At 37.2% G+C, this 17,583-nt stretch overlaps 1 protein-coding gene across 7 annotated transcripts in view; it reads left to right on the top strand.

The window, feature by feature from the left end:
- Positions 1 to 17,583, top strand: part of mast2 (microtubule associated serine/threonine kinase 2) — a 136,576-nt gene that overhangs the window by 58,097 nt on the left and 60,896 nt on the right. Inside the window, exon 1 of one of the 7 annotated variants that reach the window (XM_089134232.1) lies at positions 3,600 to 5,326. The exons of the other annotated variants lie outside the window; for them this stretch is intronic. Coding sequence (XP_088990358.1) covers positions 5,288 to 5,326 — 39 coding nt within the window. The 5' untranslated portion in view covers positions 3,600 to 5,287. Of the gene's footprint in view, positions 1 to 3,599; positions 5,327 to 17,583 lie in introns of those variants that run through there. 7 annotated transcript variants of the gene reach the window in all.

The raw sequence follows: 17,583 nt of genomic DNA, 5'->3' as shown, positions 1-17,583 counted from the left end.
ACCACAGGGCCTTATGGCTGTATGCTTTTTTTGAACATTCCTGTAGCTTCAGATTTGAAACAGGAGCAGTGTTGTGGAGTGTGTGCTAGGTCAGGACTATCTTATTACATGAACAGTCTGGATATTTGTCATACATCAGCTTTTCATGCCATGATCTAGTGAGTGTAACTGAGCCAGAATCACATTCGTAATATAATACAGTTACTTGAAGCCTCACAGGATGTTGCAATAAAGCGGGCTCATTAGTAATGTATATTTACAGCAATTCATTTGAATCCTCCTTTCCTGACAATAATAAGGTAAAACGACTCTTCTGTCTCAGTGGTGACCTAGGTGAGATGTGGATCGAGTCTTTGATTCCAAATTGTGGGATACACTCCCAATTCCAAACTTTGCATAAAAATGCCTGGATGGAAACCTATCTAATGTCTTGTTTGGATGTTTATTTTCCTGTTTACTGTTTTTCTTTTGCACCATAGTAGTAGTATCTTTTTGATTAATTCCTTGATCATCCCCAGGTTTTCCCTATTTCCCATTATTCCCTATATATATATATAGGGTACGTTGACTCCATACTGGAATTATCGGAATTACTGCAATTGCGTAAAAAAGATTTCGACTTGTACGGCATTTACGTCCTTATAGAACTCATAATTTTCGGAGAGCTCTGACTTTAACCATGTGACCGCTCTACCACCGAAATGTTGCAGATTCATTTTGCCGTTGATAGTGTTGCCGTAGATATGCTTAATTCTGAGTCTGAGGATGTGAACGGCTCAGTGTAGAAAGTCACATGTCATCTCGTAATTACAACATGGTGTGAATGCAGCAATATAGCCCTTTCATTGTTCTTTGTTAGGTTTTAGTTCTCAGTTCTGGTTCTTGTTGGCTTTTTTCTTGTATGTTTTGGGTTTATATTTGTTAAAATGAGTTTATCTGCATTTAGATCCAGCCCCCCTCTTTTCTGACTTTACCATCATCACATTTAGAACATATGTGTTATAATAAATCTGTCATTTGTATTTAAGTGGCATGTTAAGGAGCTCCATAAAATGTTTACAGACCTGTATGGATTGACTTACACTATCTGGATTTAGATGCATAAATCAGCTTGTGCTATGCTAACATTGGCTAAAAATACTTGACCCAATGTCTCACACTGCCCTTCAGATGTTCCTGAAGATGTTTATAATGTAAACTGCCTCCAGCAGATGCCTCATTTCTCACACCTTTGGCTAACTGGCAAAATTTCAGTTACTGAGTAACTAAACATGAGATAGTGCCCACTTTTCAGAGAACAGTTCATTGATAAGACTTGTGGCAATGGGCTATGTTACCTTTCTAGTCCATGACTTGACCTTTAACCCTTGAACTTAAATGTGATAAATCAGACTGTATATGAAGAGTTCAGATGCAAAAGCCTCTAAGTGCCATTTTAAATTTTCTTCTAGAATGATCATTTTTATCAAGCTTGCATATTTAAGTTCAGTGATTTCACTTAAATGGCAATGATAATTACCTATTAATTGTTATTTAAGTGAAATTACTGAACTTATATATACAAGTTTGACAAAAATCATCATTGAAGAAGAAAATTTCAAATGGCATTTAGAGGCTTTTGCATCTGAACTCTTCATATACAAGTGCATGTAAATGGCGCAATGAGGTCACTTTGGCTGCTTTATCTTGCTTATTTAGCTGGACAGTTTATTCCAAGCAATTCTGCAAAGAGGTTTCTGGAGTTTATAGTGAACTAGACTGGATGGTGCCTGGAGATATAAAAATGGGAATAGTTCTTCAAGAGATATAAAATTGTTTTTTTAATGGACAGTCAGTCATTGACTTGTTTTTTGTGATTCACCTAATCACCATTCATTCTTTCTCCTCTCATAGATTCAGGGCCATCACCATCTGTGTTTACATCCATGTATAGACATAAGTCCTGTGAAAACATATTGTTAAAAAAAAGAAAAAGAAAAGGTGAATCACATGACCTTTTGCATGTGTTTTCTTAAATTTTGAGTTTAAAGAAGAACAACAAAGTAATATTAGTGATTAATTGTTGCTGTGGAAAATTAGCCTGGGTTTCCCCATGCTGCCTTTGGACAGCGCAATTTTATTCACGCTGCTAGGCAGTCTGGGTACCATAGATCACATTTTCGAGGGGACCAATCACAGAAAGGGGAGGGTGCAGCAAGATGATGACGACGTCTATGCAACACACCGAAGCAGTTTGTTTATATCTATGGATCAAACATGGCACCAGACGTGAAGTTACCTTTCGATGCAGCCTTGGATACATACACGATCGTGTACACATAAATCTCTGACCCATCGTCCTCTTCCTCATCGAATTTCTTTCGCTCTACATTCATCATCTGGTATAATTGAAACGTTTTGGCTATATGAGCTACGTACAGGCGCATTTGATAGACATTCGTAGCACCCAATAAACGGCTCTGGGCATTCGTAAACCACGCCTCAAATATGGGAAAATTAACGTGGTTCCCAGACTACGTCTGACGTTAGCCAGGCTAGTGGAAAATAACTCCACAGCTTCACTGGCTGTTGCTGCCCTCTGTCTTTCTTTTTTTAAAGTCATTTAAGAAAATTCTTTCTGTGATTTGTGTGTAGCTAAGGGAGCATGATTAAATGATTTAATAATAGTTTTATTTATTTATTGTATTTAATCATACTAAATTGACAGTCCTAGTACAGTAATTACAGAATTAATCATTACAAATTACAAAGCTAGTAATAATTATATATATATATATTTTGCAAATCTACTTGTGAATGAAGAGTTCAGATTATTCATTGTATTTAGTGCCTGCATGCATACTTAGTTGCCATGGTTTTGTGAGTGATCTTACTACAAAGACTACTCACACAGAATACCCAAACACATAATTTGCTTTCCCTCTGGCACTCACCTGATCATATAATGACTCTCTGTCCGCTCTTCACTGTGTGCGTAGGAGGACAGCTTCTCTCTCTTTTACTCTCTCTCTCTCTCTCTTTCTTTTTCTCTCCACTACACATACATTTTCTCCTATGCTCACGTTTGTTATCTTGCCTGTTATGTTTCTATGACGTCAAGGAGAGAGAGGAGAGGTGGGTGATTAATATATATATGTATGGTGTTGGCAATGGCGATGTTCTGCCTATGGACGATAATCCCTCTTGCTTTTGTTCCTGCAGTCCCTTGAGATGAACACAGCCTCTGCTAATGTATCACTGTACTGAAGGAAAGCCCTGCACAATCTCATTAGACTGTCATTACCGAATATACTGATATTAGCCTCCCTTATTTTTCTTCCTATTTGAACAGGAAGGAGAGGCACAAAGAATAGATCATTTTGTGCTTGTTGGCAGAATAATAAAAGTAGAGAAATATTATTTTTGTGCATGTGTACTTTTATGTTTTGGGGTAAAGCAGAGTGTTGTGAGCAGAATGGCAGAGAAGGGAGTGAAGGGGTGGAGCCTTTTGGCTCCCCCATTCATATTATGTAAATAGCTCTGAGCCTGTGTGCGTCTGATTGGCTGGCTGGATGTGTTGCTGGCTGATAGGACAGATAAAGCAGCATTCAGCGGTGAGGCGCTGAGAAGAGGAGGAGGAGGAGGACAGCTTACAAGGAACAGAGAAAGAGAAACGGAAGCTTGTGCTTTAATGTACAGCACAAGCAAAGAAAAGAAATACAGCTATTTAATTTCTTTAACCACCTGCATGTGCACTGATAGAAGACGGTACAAACAGAAGATTTAAATGACAAGATTGAATGTGACTGGATTGTGACTCTACCGTTGCAGCCCCTCCGGCAGGCAGCCCATTCACAAACAGCGGACCGCTTCAAGTGCTTTGACCGGGGTGAAGATGAGGAAATTCTGACTGACACTCCTCCTGCATGGAATTTTTATCTTGTTCTCGGTCTCAGTGATTTTCAGGAGACCAATCTTGGCTCTAGTCCAGTTCATCAGGCTGAGCCAAGGAAGCTGAATAAAGCCGGGAAGATATGCGAAGAAAAATCAGCGTGAGTGGAGCATCTGTTTGCACCTGCCACTGAAAAGACAGCTCTGCCAGCACGGCTTTTGTCATCCGCCTGCCTTCCTGGCGAATGAGAGACCGAGGCCTCTCGGCCGAATGGAATGGGATTCAGCCATGCGGCTCTGACTGGAGTTGTTGTTTGCCTTGTGCTGTCAGTGGGCAGACAGTGCCTGCGTTCCTCCTGCTGCTGCTACTGACTGTTTCCAGATTATCTCAAGAGTGTAGGCTGAAAATATTCTCTGCTTGCTTCCGCCCTTCCACTTTTAGCCACTCTTGGGTGATAAACAAGTGATAAACAACTAACTTGATGATTTGAATAAACCTACTTGATTACTGGATGCACTGGGGCTTAAACTTAACTTGGTTGATTTAATGGAGTCTTTTGCCCCTTAAACTTACTCTGCATCTCTGGAGGATTGCGCTGGCCTGAATATTTTTCTATTTTCATCCCTCGAGGTGCCATTTTTATCATTAACCGTTACCCGGTTATGCAGAGGCTGTAGTTTCCATAGATATGAAGATATCTGCGAATCTCTGGAGACTGAGAGTGTCCGAGTAAGGTGAAGGAGAGGTACAGGAAAATACATTTGTTGTGTTTCCTTTAGCTTGGGATGAAAAGATGTTTGGATGATAGTGGAGATCACTGACTGGATGAGTGAAGGAAGATTTTCCGGGAGATGCTTATTTTCCAGCCATTCCTCACTCTGAGGAAGTGAAGATACAGAGAGGCACAAAAACACGCTGTTCTCAAAGCACTTCTTTCTCTGAACTGCCTGAAGCAAACAGTGAACGGAGAAAAAGACTGTTAGCCATGTGCTAAAATGCTCTACTACTCTCAAGTGACTATTTCAGTGTCCTCATGTTGAATCAAATTCTTCAATTTTTTTCCATTTTTTTAAATACCTGTTGAAAATATATACTGTCAAATTGAGTGCATTGTTATTTTCATGAATAGCAGATGCTATTCGGTGAGAAAAAAATACAAACAAGACTTGTGGCAAGTGGGAAAAGTTGTACAAATGTCATTTGCTAATCTTATAGGATGATCGCATCTGTTTTTGCTGTGGATGAGCATGACATCAACAAAGAGCAAATTTTCAGCACTAATATCCAAAGCCTGGTCTCTGTCAGATCATTTGTGTCTCATGGACTTCTGATAATTCTTGGGTAGAAGACTTTATCCTTGATTAGGAAAGTGAGACAACTTCACTAAAGTCAAGATCCAGCTACAAGACAGTTAAAATGGATGATTCCAGTATATTAAGGCGGAGAGGCCTTCAGGTAAGGATGAATGATACTTCTAACATTATTTAAAAACTTGTTTGAAAGTATTTCTCCAGTTTATCCGAGTTTCATATATGTGACTAGTCACATTTTATCCTTTAGGTTTGCTTCATTTCTTATTTTTCACTACTGCCGTGTCAGCACATTTTAAAAAAAGCACTGCAGAAAGCAAGAAAACTCTGCCTTGGGATCAAATTATCCAGTTTTGTCAAGCACCTTTCGAATGTGTTTCGGTGATAACATATTACCATGCTCAGGGAGGGATTTCAAATTAATTCATGGCTAAATTCAGCATTTTCCTTATCTGCTGTTCTGTCCCCTATTTTTCAAATAATTTGCTTACTAGCTTAGTCTCCTTTCTTATTTGAATTACAGGAACTGTCAATAGTCATCATCATGACTCAGTGTTTTATATGGGTACAAACTTTTTGTTTGGACAGCTGAACAATGATTGAATTAGACTGAGCTAGAATGTGAACCAATAAAAAACAAGCTTGTGTGTGTATATATATATATATATATATATATATATATATATATATATATATATATATATATATAAAAGACACATCAACACTTAACCATCTGACGCAGATGCTAAACTGGGATGTAATCGCACACATCAACAAATATTCCTGGCTTTTTGCACACCCACCCACCTCTTTTACACCCTTCAGTTGTTTTTTTTTTTTTTTTTTTTTGTAATATTGGAACAGTTTAAGAGTGTGTTGTGTAACTGCATTCAGTAAGTCCATCTGCTAGTTAACCCAAGTAGATGACGACTGCTCTGCTGAATTTGAGAACATAGCCTATTAATTCTAAGTACATGTCAAGAGGTGTATAAGAGTGTTTTTCATATCTCATATACATATATTTAGTATCAACTCTAATTTAAACTCAGTGTTAGCTACACAATGCAGTGCAGGATTCAGACTGCTATTTGAGAAACTATTTGATTGTATAATTTAGCTCCTTGTCCGCAGGGGTTTTCAGTGGGCAAGATAAGATGTTTGTAAACAAGATAAAAAGAGAAATGACAATGTCCGGCTATAATTTGGATAATATTTAAATGACACTTGTGAAATGGAGTGGTGCAGGATTGCACTGAAGTGTCATTCACTGGAAATGCGTTTTGCTTTTGAAGAGCAGCACAGGCACAGTTTGCTTCCATTGTGGGTAATAGCGGAGGTTTTAAGGCACTTGGCAGTTCTTGCGCTCAATGCTGTCTTTTGTGCTAGGGTGTCTGTGTTTTTGCCCGTTGGCTGTGGGGCTGGATGTGGTTGAGTTGAACTCTGTGTTGTGTCTGTTCACTCAGCTGTGCAGCGGGAGGGTTTGTCTCGATAAATCCACTGTAGGGATTTCTGTCTGCCAGAACCGGACAGTGAGATGAAGCAGCGGCCTTATTCCGCTATCTACTGTAACATCTCATTTAACTTCATATCCTGTTCCTACAATTACTCTGAGTGGATCAGCAGAATCTGAACAACACCACTAGAAACACAAATAATATCATTCAAAAGTGGTTAGTAATTTTTTTTTTAAATGTTTTTAAAAAGTCTTATCTTCACCAAGGTTCTGTTTATTTGTTTAAAAATCACAGTAAAAATTTTAATATTGTGAAATATTATTATAATTTAAAATCGCCGTTTTCTATTTTTAATGTATTTAAATATTTAATTTATTTCTGTGATGGCAAATCTGAGTTTTTAGCAGACATTACTTACAGACATTACTCAAATGATACATTTTTGTTTCAGTAGGCCTGTACTTTAAATCCAAAGTTTGAAAGAACAGCGTATAATTGTAATAGATTTTTTTCGTAACAACCTGTTTTAAAAGTCTTTACTGTCTAAAACCGTACTGTCACTTTTGAACAATTCTTTCAAACATTTTCTCACCCCACACTTTTGAACGATAATAATGTATGCACATTTTTCTCTGGGGCTCCTTGAAATCCATATTTTTTTACGAACTTATTGACTGATTGCTGATGAATAGGTCATTATGGCTTTAAGCCATGCATTCCCTTAATGCTCTTAAGTGGTCTGGGCAGTTAGTCACATGGGGACCGAGCCCAGTATGGCTGGCCAGTGAGAGACGCAATGCCCAGGAAAGCCGCATTTGGCAGTGTTTATGGGATGAGATCCTCCGTAATGCTTCTAAGTGGTCTCCTGAGGTCCCCAGACCTATTACATTTTTTTCCTCAATGTCAGTGGTCATCCACATGCCCCTGACAATCAAACACTCTTTGGTCACAGATTTAAATTGTTCATTAGGCACTTAGGCATGACGTGTAACACGTCATCAATTGTTAATGAATAAGAATAATTTTTTTTTTCTGACAATGTAGCTTATACTCTATGTAGGCTGTTCATATTTGGCATACAATGTAGCATATTGGGATATGGAGTCACATGTGTGTGATTTATTAGCAATTTATTGCTCAAAACAATTCATAGATAAATATTGTATTGCGTTGGCTGATGTTTATTTCTAACTAGCTCTTTGTTCACAATGTATTTAATTGTTGTGCATTACAATGTATTATTTGGGATCCCTATAGTTTACATAAATTGTATTTTGTAAAAGTGTATATATTTATTTAAATAAGAACAAAAAAAAACATTTATTGAAATAAATGGTATCGGCCCTACCATTGTGATTATATCAGATTGTAAACCACAATGTAAAGAAGTTATAACAAAAATGTTGTTGGTCAATGGCTTAAATGTTCATGTAAAACTAAATGATGATTTTTTTTTATGCAAGAAACCTTGTCTAGCATTATAAATGAACCTACACATACAGTAAAACCAAAATTTATTCAGACACCTTCAACATTTCTCACATTATCACAGTTTATTCACTATAGTTTAGAAAATGGTAATAAAATATGACGAACTCATAGTTATCAAATCAGTTGATATTTCACTGGTTTTGGCCATTCTTCTGTTAGACTCTCACAAATGAATTGGGTTTAATAGCGGTCATCTGTTCAATTTAAGTACACAGTTATAGCTTAATTTTGTTCAGTCTCTCAGGTAAAAAGCAATAAGGAAAAAATAAAAGCAAAACATGTTCAGGACAAAGTGTCTGAATAATTTGACTGTATGAAGAATTTTGGAATATACTTTGTCATAATTTACCTTAATTTGCTATCCTCACTTACATAAATGAACTTCTGCACTCATTAGTAAAAAAATATCTGTTATCTGAATATTTTTTGCTGTGACTGTAAATAAATGAAACCATATAGCCTTTTTAAACACTTAGCTTAGAATTTCAATCATTTTAAAAGGTTAAGTAGATATTGTCCTGTTACATAATGCCAGGTTTTGTGCTCCCTTTTATTTATAAATTTTTTCTTTTGGAAATTCACCTTTAGAATTAATATGTCCATCCAGCTTAGAAGTGGATTTTCATTTGAAGTGAAATAAATAACCTTTTTGTGAGTGGGAAAATCTGATTATGCTTTGTTTTGCTCTTCACTCTTATCTGTGGTGATGTTGCAGGCTTGATTTTTTCCTCATGATTACTCGGGTGAATGTATCCACAGGAATTCAGTTTTGCGTGTTACATGCTCTTGTGTGACTTAACAAACTGGTAGATCCCACTATATTGCTTAATATGTGTTGTGAAGACATTACCTAATTTGAACCTCGCCGTTTCAGGCCATTAATCGGTGAACTGTACCCTTTGTCAAGGTATTAGCACTAAGAATGCAGGTCTTTGTTCTCTAACTCTTTTGTTTGTGTTGATGAGCTAGAGATAGAGGTGATGGTGTCAGGGTTTTTGGTCTTCAGGTGCAGATGAGATCTGGAGGAGTGGAGCGTAGATATGCCGCTGGCATATCTTTATGTTTCTCTTATTTCCTGACAGGTTAGAGTGTTAAATTGTTCTTATGCCCTGGTGCGTTTATAGGCGAGGATCTCGGACATCTGGAGATTGTACCTGTGGGCTGTATTGAATCTGAAAAGAAGGTGATGGAGATGGTGCAGCTTTTGGGGGGTGAGCTCTTTAGGTGGTAGTTCAGTTTTGTAATGACACATTTTGACTCCTATTGCTTTTAATCAACCACAATGGCCTGACGCAATGACCCACTTTTGTATGCTTATTCATTTTCAACTGCTGGCACTGATAAATAGTTGTCCCACCTTTCTTCAAACTGGATCAACTTATTTTTATGTTTTCTAGAGTTGTTGTTCAAAAAATGTCAGTACTAAAATCAATACCAGTGAAATATAATAATAAAGAAAAAAAAAAAACTCAGCCGCCTGGTTCCCACTTACTTTTACTCTTTTTGTCTGTGTTTTTAATCTGTTTACTGGCAGACTACCAATAGGCCTATTGAAGGAAATTGTTCTAATTCAGCAAGGAATTATGGTATTGGGGCTGTGTTAGAAAAAACAGCGGCATATCAAGTAATCTGCTTTTACTTTAGCAGAATTAAAGTGGTCAAAAAGGTTTCAAGGTGTTTTAATCAGGCACAGTTGTTCTAAAGCGAATGGTGAAGGGCTGGTGTTTGGAGAGCATGCTGGTCACTTATGGCCATGGCCTGCTCTAGGATGCTTCCAATGGACAGTGATGAGAACAGAAAGCCATTAGCCTGCAGGCGGTCAGTGAGCTGGTATGGAGTCAGAATGTGCATTCTCAAGGAATCGATACTGGCTGCATCTCTAGCTGGGCAGGTAAGAGAAAAAAAAAATCTAACATTTAAGGTTTGTAAACAGTGCTTATTCCTTAGAAAAAATATAGTTTCTTAGTTTTTTTTTTAGGGCCATCTAAAAAGTACCCTTTTGCCAGTATATTTCAATGTTACATTTTTCAATATTTTATGAAATTCTCCCATTGTTTTTCAACATTTACAGCCATATTTAGCATAAAACTTTTTTAAAAAGCGGTGCTTCTCTTTTGTCTGCTTGATGTGATGTACAGTATTTAATTGATATGAATGATCTTCACACTGGACCAGGGGTTTTCATACTGCGATTCGCAGATTGGAAAGAGTTGGTTCGCACAATCACTATATTGGCTGCAGCTGAATTTATGTTTCATGAGTGACACGATGAACCAACGTTAAATAGAAATCGCTATATTGCTTAGAGCGATTTAAAGTTAGATACATTTTTCATTATTGTGTTTCGTGCGTGCAACTTGTTGTGAGAACAATTTTCACCGTCTCAGAGCGGCTTCAGTTCATTAAGCAGTTTGTTGCGCATTATTAACGAGAAGAAACTCGTTTACTCCAGTCACTGCACTGCATTCTGCATGAGATTGCATTACGCCGGAGAATTCTCAAATGTCACGAAAGGCTGATTCAGGTCTGGGCTGCATTTGCCAGAAGCATCGTGAGCTAAGTTGATTGTAGAGACCATTGCAATGGTTCTACGATCTACTTAGGCATACGATGAATTTGGGAAACGCATTAATCTCTGTTGTCTGTTCAACACAGCGCTGTTGCCTTTCAGAGATAAGGTCATCGTAAGAGTGCGTTTTTTTGTGTTCCCTTGCATGCATTTTGATACCTACCAATGAATAAGGAAAAAATATATATAAAAAGTATTTAAAATGTATACACATGAGGATGAATGCGTTTTCTGCGCTGAACAACACAATGAGTTTAACAACACTCGCAGCATAAATATTACTATTGAAATTCTAGGTCCTGGGCATACTGTCAAATAACACAATTAATCTATTTTTTTTTATATTCTGATTTTTTTTTGTGGGATATTAAAACTTTGGTTAAGATTAAGCTTTCTTAATCTTTTTCATTTCTTTAAATTTGTTTTGGGTAAATCAGTTGAGGCAGCAGAAAAAAAACTACTCGGTATTCTGCACATTATTTCAACAGCCGTTAGGCTGCTATTTTAAATTCTCAAACTTTTTGAAAATGAACCATAAGTTTGTATTGCAAATAAACTTATGTCATACTATGGCAAAGGAAAAAAAACTTCTCTAAAGAGAATTAATGCCTCCTACCCTACATTCATGCTTTAAAATTATTTTGGTCATAGATTATTCTGGTCTATGTGTGTCCTGGAATGGAAAATTTTGGGAACCCCTGCACTAGAGTAATGCAACAAATTCTGAGGTCATTTGTGCAATTTACATGAAATTTGGCACCAAAATCCACCAAAAATCATCCACATTATCAATTCATTGAAATTTGGCAGTTGTGGTCATGTTAATTGGACCCCAATTATTGCTGCTCTCTTTTATAAATGTGCTCTTCAAACCTTAAGCTTAGAAGGTAAAATTCATCACAAAATCAAAGCATTAGTTTACTATAAAAAAAAACTTTTGCTGATAATTTACTCACCCCCATGTCATCCAAGATGTCCATGTCTTTCTTTCTTCAGTCGAAAAGAAATTAAGGTGGACTTCAATGGTCCCCAACCTTTTCAGGTCCAAATGACCATTTCAGTGCAGCTTCAAAGTGCTTTAGACCACACCAGACGATGAATAAGAGTCGTATCTAGCGGAACGATCGGTCATTTAAACAATTAATAAAAAAGTTAAAGTTTTATATGCACAAATGCTCGCCTTGCTCTGTTCTTTGATGCGCTTTGCAACTATCCTGTTCGAACTTGTTCATCAAAATGAACAAATCTTTTTTCGAGTCATTTGGTTCATTCAACAAACGAAATGACTCTCGAAAAGATTCATTTTGATGAACGAGTTCGAACAGGAGAGTCACGAACGCGCATCACAGACACAGAACAGACCAAGGCGAGCATTTGTGCATATAAAAATTAAACATATTTATTTATTTTTGAAATTAGCCCTTTGAAGCTGCACTGAAACGGTCATTTGATCCTTGGGGTCCATTGAAGTCCATTATGTGGAGAAAAATCCTGGAATGTTTTCATGAAAAAAATTAATTTCTTTTCGACTGAAGAAAGAAAGACATGGACATCTTGGATGACACGGGGGTGAGTAAATTATCAGCAAAAGTTTTTTTTTTTTTTTAAAGTGAACTAATCTTTAATTTTCAAAACAATCTCATCATTGTGTTTCTTATTGTCTCTGTCAGATCCTGACTGGAGGCATTACTGACACTCTGTGAATAAATACTGATGCAGCACTGTATTTTCTCACCGTAAAAATCACAGTCATGGCTATTGAGCAGCTAAATAACTCATGACCGCACTCTGACCAGAACAGCCGCTTACCAAGAAGCTAAAGGGATAGTTTCTGATGACTCAGCAATGTATTAGAATGGGCATTAGTCTAGTTTCCCCAGAGATTTACATTACTATTAATATTCCTCTTTTAATACTGAATTACCCCAAAGAATAGGTTGATATCATAATTAAGGTTAAAAGCCTGTCGGTTTCAGCACATCAGTCACTTAGTATACACTAAGAATAGCTGTTTAAAATGGATGTACGTTTCCCATTGTAGACGTTGTCCTAAGCCTCTTTTCGGCCTGAATGAGATATGCTCGAATGAACACCAGCACTGTGGAAGTCATATTATTCTACTGCACCATACTTTGATTGAAGAAAGCTCACTCTTTAAGGTCGTTCAGACTGCAGAGATCCCTGTGTCCTAGTTTTGTCTATCCTCATAACAGTACAGTGCATTCTAAACACTTTTCACTGTATTTTTCTAGTACCTGTTTCCCTGAAAATAAGTTCTTCACTGAAACTTGTTTAGCATGTTTTTGTAATATGATCAGGCTGTTTTATGATAAACTGATTATCAGCGTCCAGTGGGGAAAAAATAGCAAAAGAGGACATTTGAGTTTGTGACGTTTTTTTGTGGTTGATTTTTCCTAACCAAGACAAACAAGGCCTGTGTTTGAATGAAGGAAGAAGGAAGGAAAATAATGGATATTGATTTAACAAATAAAGGCAGAGAATAAATATGAAAGACTAATCGAGAGATCATAAATTTTTGCAATCAGATTCCGTTAACTTTCCATCCATTTGTTGTGCTGTATACTTTTGGCGGCTCTGTCAGTACAGTAAAGCCACGTCTTATTCCAAGATGGTTGAGACCTGTACTTTAAAGCTCTATGGCTGTGATTTCAGACAATGTTGTCTAAAATATGCATTTCACCATGCTTCTACTTGGGATACATGCATTACGGGCACAGCAATAAGCTCATTTTGAGACCAACATGAGAGCATGAGCTCATCGTTTTAGACGGAATAGAGGAGAGAGGGGGGAGGGGGGTGAAGGGGAAAGTGCCAGAAAGAGAGTGGACTCAGCTGCCAGAGATTGAAACATGCACACAAACCCAGACTTGGATTGGTGGCTTCACGGCAGACAGTATTACTTAGCAGTAATGAATTCAGGCTTAATCTGTTTTGTCCCCCTTGTCTTAGAGATAAAACAGTAAGATAGACACTAAAAGACATTAAATCAATGACAAATGGGTTACTATCATAATCACAAATCACAAACAGTATAAAATATTTAACATTAGCAAATTTTATGTCATGTGACATTTTACAGTGTAACAATATATTCAATAAGAAGTAAATGGCTTGATTTTTGTTCATCAGGAATTGATTGAATTGTGAAAAGTGGGTGGTCCATATACAGTATCAAAATGGATTCTGATCAAGGTTACAGTCAATTGAGGAAGATTTGTTAAATAAATGATTTACTATTGCCATAACTTTTATGTTTTGCATCAGCTACAATACTAGTCTCAAAATGTGTTATCTATATGGCTATTGATTAACATAATTTTCTATATCTGCCAACCTAGATGACGTCAACTAAAAAGGAAGGTCATTTCAGAGCCCGAGTGAAGCATTGCATTTTTATGAAAGATTACGTACACAAACATTTATTTTTCACAAAATTTATTTGGAATGATATGCTCTAATGAATCATTAACAATAAGATCAGGGACATGTGTTAAGAAAGTAAATAGTGTACATTTTTATTTTATTTTGACTTAAGAGTTAAATTGAGATGTTGTAAATAAAGTGTGTCCTCTACTGAAGCTTTTGCTTTTTAGACACTTCATCAAAGTCATGCTGCACAAAAAAACTTGCCTTTATTAAAAGCCTGCCACAGATATTTAGTTAGTGCATCTAAATCAGTTTTTATTGGTTTGTGGGTGAAGAATAGAGTAACTTTCCAGAATAGTGTCTGGACACCCCCCTCTCTATACTTGGCTGTAGGCTAAATATTGTTTCCAAACTCAGTTTCACAAAAACAACATGTTTGGACAAAATGAGGAAAATGTACTCCTTTCCTACAGTACACTTAGAACTAACAATTCTCTCTTGATGATAACTATAATACCTTTACTGTCACTTCTCTTTCTCTGTTTTTTTTTCTTCTTTCTGCTTCCATTGGCTTCTATCCCTCTTTTTTCCTTTTGTCTGGCACTTGAAGTCGTCTCTGCTGTAGCACCTCTCTCAGTAGGCATTAATCAAATGCACAGCAAAATAGCAGTATGTTGGTTGCTTGTCTGTCTGTTCGCACAGTTGGGGGCGTTTTTTGATCGTCTGCCTCTCGTGTGGTGTCCTCTCTGGGGAGCCAGACCTCAGTCTACCCTCACACAGCCGTTTCTCCTTCAGCTAGTAATGAGCACCATTGCTCCTTTTGTCTCTGTGTATCTGGCGTCTTTTCTGCCATCCATAACACATACGGGCTCCATGCCTTGATTGCTCTTTCTCTACATTGGCTCTTTTATTTGTCTGGGTGTGGCGTGGTTCCATCTTCTATTGTTTTCCCAGTCTATTTTCTCTTCTCATTATATTTTGATTTTCTTTATGTTCTGTGAGATTTATTTTCATTTCTTGTGTTCATTTTCTACTACAAGCGCTCATTCATTGTCTTCCTGAGAGGCGCATTTTAGTAATTGTTGTATTATTCAGGAAAATTCTGTAGCTGTTTTCTTTGACCAAGACAAATGAGGTTCCTTCGCTAGTGCGTAGACGCTTGTGCTGAGTGTGTGTGTGGATTGTGTTCATGGTTTATGGGGGGTGTCGGATATCCCAGAAGTGTGAATTGAAGATGTTTTTGTGTCAGGGAGTTTGATAGCACCTGGGAGTCGAGTACTGACGACCGGAGAAGTGTCTGTTCGCGTACCAGTAATGAACTCAGACTCTTAGTCATGGGGGACAGGAGGAATAGTGGGAGAATGTCAGAGATAAAGATGGGACAAATATGACTTCATTTCTCTCCCAGAGGAGAAGGGAAACTGTTTTGTAGCAAGTGGAAAAATTTATATATTTATATAAATTATTATATATTATTTCTAATAAATTATAAATGTTTTTATTTATTTATTTTACAGAAGCACTTTGTTCCTACATGAACTGTCTATCTCCTTGCAATTCAATAAAAAAAGACTGTGGTATTTGGCATATTTGTTTTTGCAGTAGTTTTTGGGGGGGTTGTTTTTCTTGTAAAGATATCGAGATATATATATATTGAATATCGAGATATAGCAAAATATATTGAGAGATTTTTTTTTTGCTCCATATCGCCCAGCCCTACCCCGCACCATTACACCACCACCACCAGACTGCACAGTGGTAACAAGGCATGATGGATCCATGTTTTCATTCTGTGACGGCAAATTCTGACTCTACCATCTGAATGTCTCAACAGAAATCAAGACTCATCAGACCAGGCAACATTTTTCCAGTATTCAACTGTCCAATTTTGGTTCTCTTGCAAATTGGAGCCTCTTTTTCCTATTTGTAGTGGAGACGAGTGGTACCCGATGGGGTCTTCTGCTGTTGTAGCCCATCTGCCTCAAGGTTGTGTGTGTTGTGGCTTCACAAATGCTTTGCTGCATGCCTCGGTTGTAATGAGTGTTTATTTCAGTCAAAGTTGCTCTTCTATCAGCTTGAATCAGTTGGCACATTCTCCTTTGTTTTTCCCTTTTCACTCCATTCTTTGTAGACCCTAGAAAATCCCAGTAGCTGAGCAGATTGTGAATAGACTCAGGCACCAACAACCATGCCATGCCCAAAATTGCTTCAGTCACCTTTATTTCCCATTTTGACATTCAGTTAGGAGTTCAGGCGATTGTCTTGACCAGGACCACACCCCTAAATGCAGTGAAACAACTGCCATGTGATTGGTTGATTAAATAATTGCATTAATGAGAAATTGAACAGCTGTTCCTAATAATCCTTTAGGTGAGTGTGTATATATATATATATATATATATATATATATATATATATATATATATGTATATATGAAGAGTTCAGATGCAAAAGCCTCTAAATGCCATTTGAAATTTTCTTCTTTAATGATGATTTTTGTCAAACTTGTATATTTAAGTTCAGTAATTTCACTTAAATAACAATTAATAGGTAATTATCATTGCCATTTAAGTGAAATCACTGAACTATACAAGCTTGATAAAAATTATCATTCTAGAAGAAAATTTCAAATGGCACTTAGAGGCATTTGCATCTGAACTCTTCATATATATATATATATATATATATATGAGGGTACTGAGGGGCAGGGCGTCATATAGCCTATTTTTGTCAGTTTTTCTTTTTCGGCCAAAAAATGACAGGCATATAATGCAACAAATAACTGATTGCTTTGTAGTTTATCAGTGCAGCACTGACTTGTCAGTGATTCATAAATGGGTCAGGCTTTACAGTTTTCTTCCTGCTGCCTTATGGTTTCATTAATATGTTTGAGCACCTCAAAAGTTTTTTTTTTTATTATTACTTTCTCACTCACGAATGCAATGTTCTATTCCTGCAACTGTCACTTAGAGCAAAACAGTACTGAATATTAGCATGATCAAACCACATGCAGCACTGTATTGTTCAAACCCCAGCGTGGTGAGGGTAATGCATGGTTGCGAATAATCCTTTCAACATTGTGTTTTGAAGCTCCATCGTCTTCATTGTGGGGTGGGGGTGGGGGTGGGGGGGTGACTACTGTCACCATGTATGTAGGAGACCGATGAGCTCTCTTTGAATATCGCAGCCGGCAATATATACCAATGAGACAGCCTGCTGCTACATGTTTGTGGAGAGATCTGACAGAATGTAGCTCCAGCACTGTCATGTTAGCTCGATGCTAATGTATAATGATCTGTAGAAAAAAAAAACAGTGCTGGCGATGGCTTAAAGCGTTAAAGTCCAAATAAAGGTAAAAGCAACATAGCTGTCAAACAGAAGCGGCAAATACGCTTCCCACTTGGCAGGCTACATCATTACTGCATTTTAATTCTTCATAGAAGAAAAAAAGAAAAACACATCTGCCAATCTCCACACCAGCATTGTGTTTTTCTTTACTCT

Source organism: Pimephales promelas, chromosome 8 (genome assembly GCF_988280905.1).
Source record: "Pimephales promelas chromosome 8, fPimPro1.hap1.1, whole genome shotgun sequence".
Taxonomy (NCBI): domain Eukaryota; kingdom Metazoa; phylum Chordata; class Actinopteri; order Cypriniformes; family Leuciscidae; genus Pimephales; species Pimephales promelas.
Note: the sequence above shows the minus strand (reverse complement) of the source record. Positions and strands in the feature narration are given on the sequence as shown.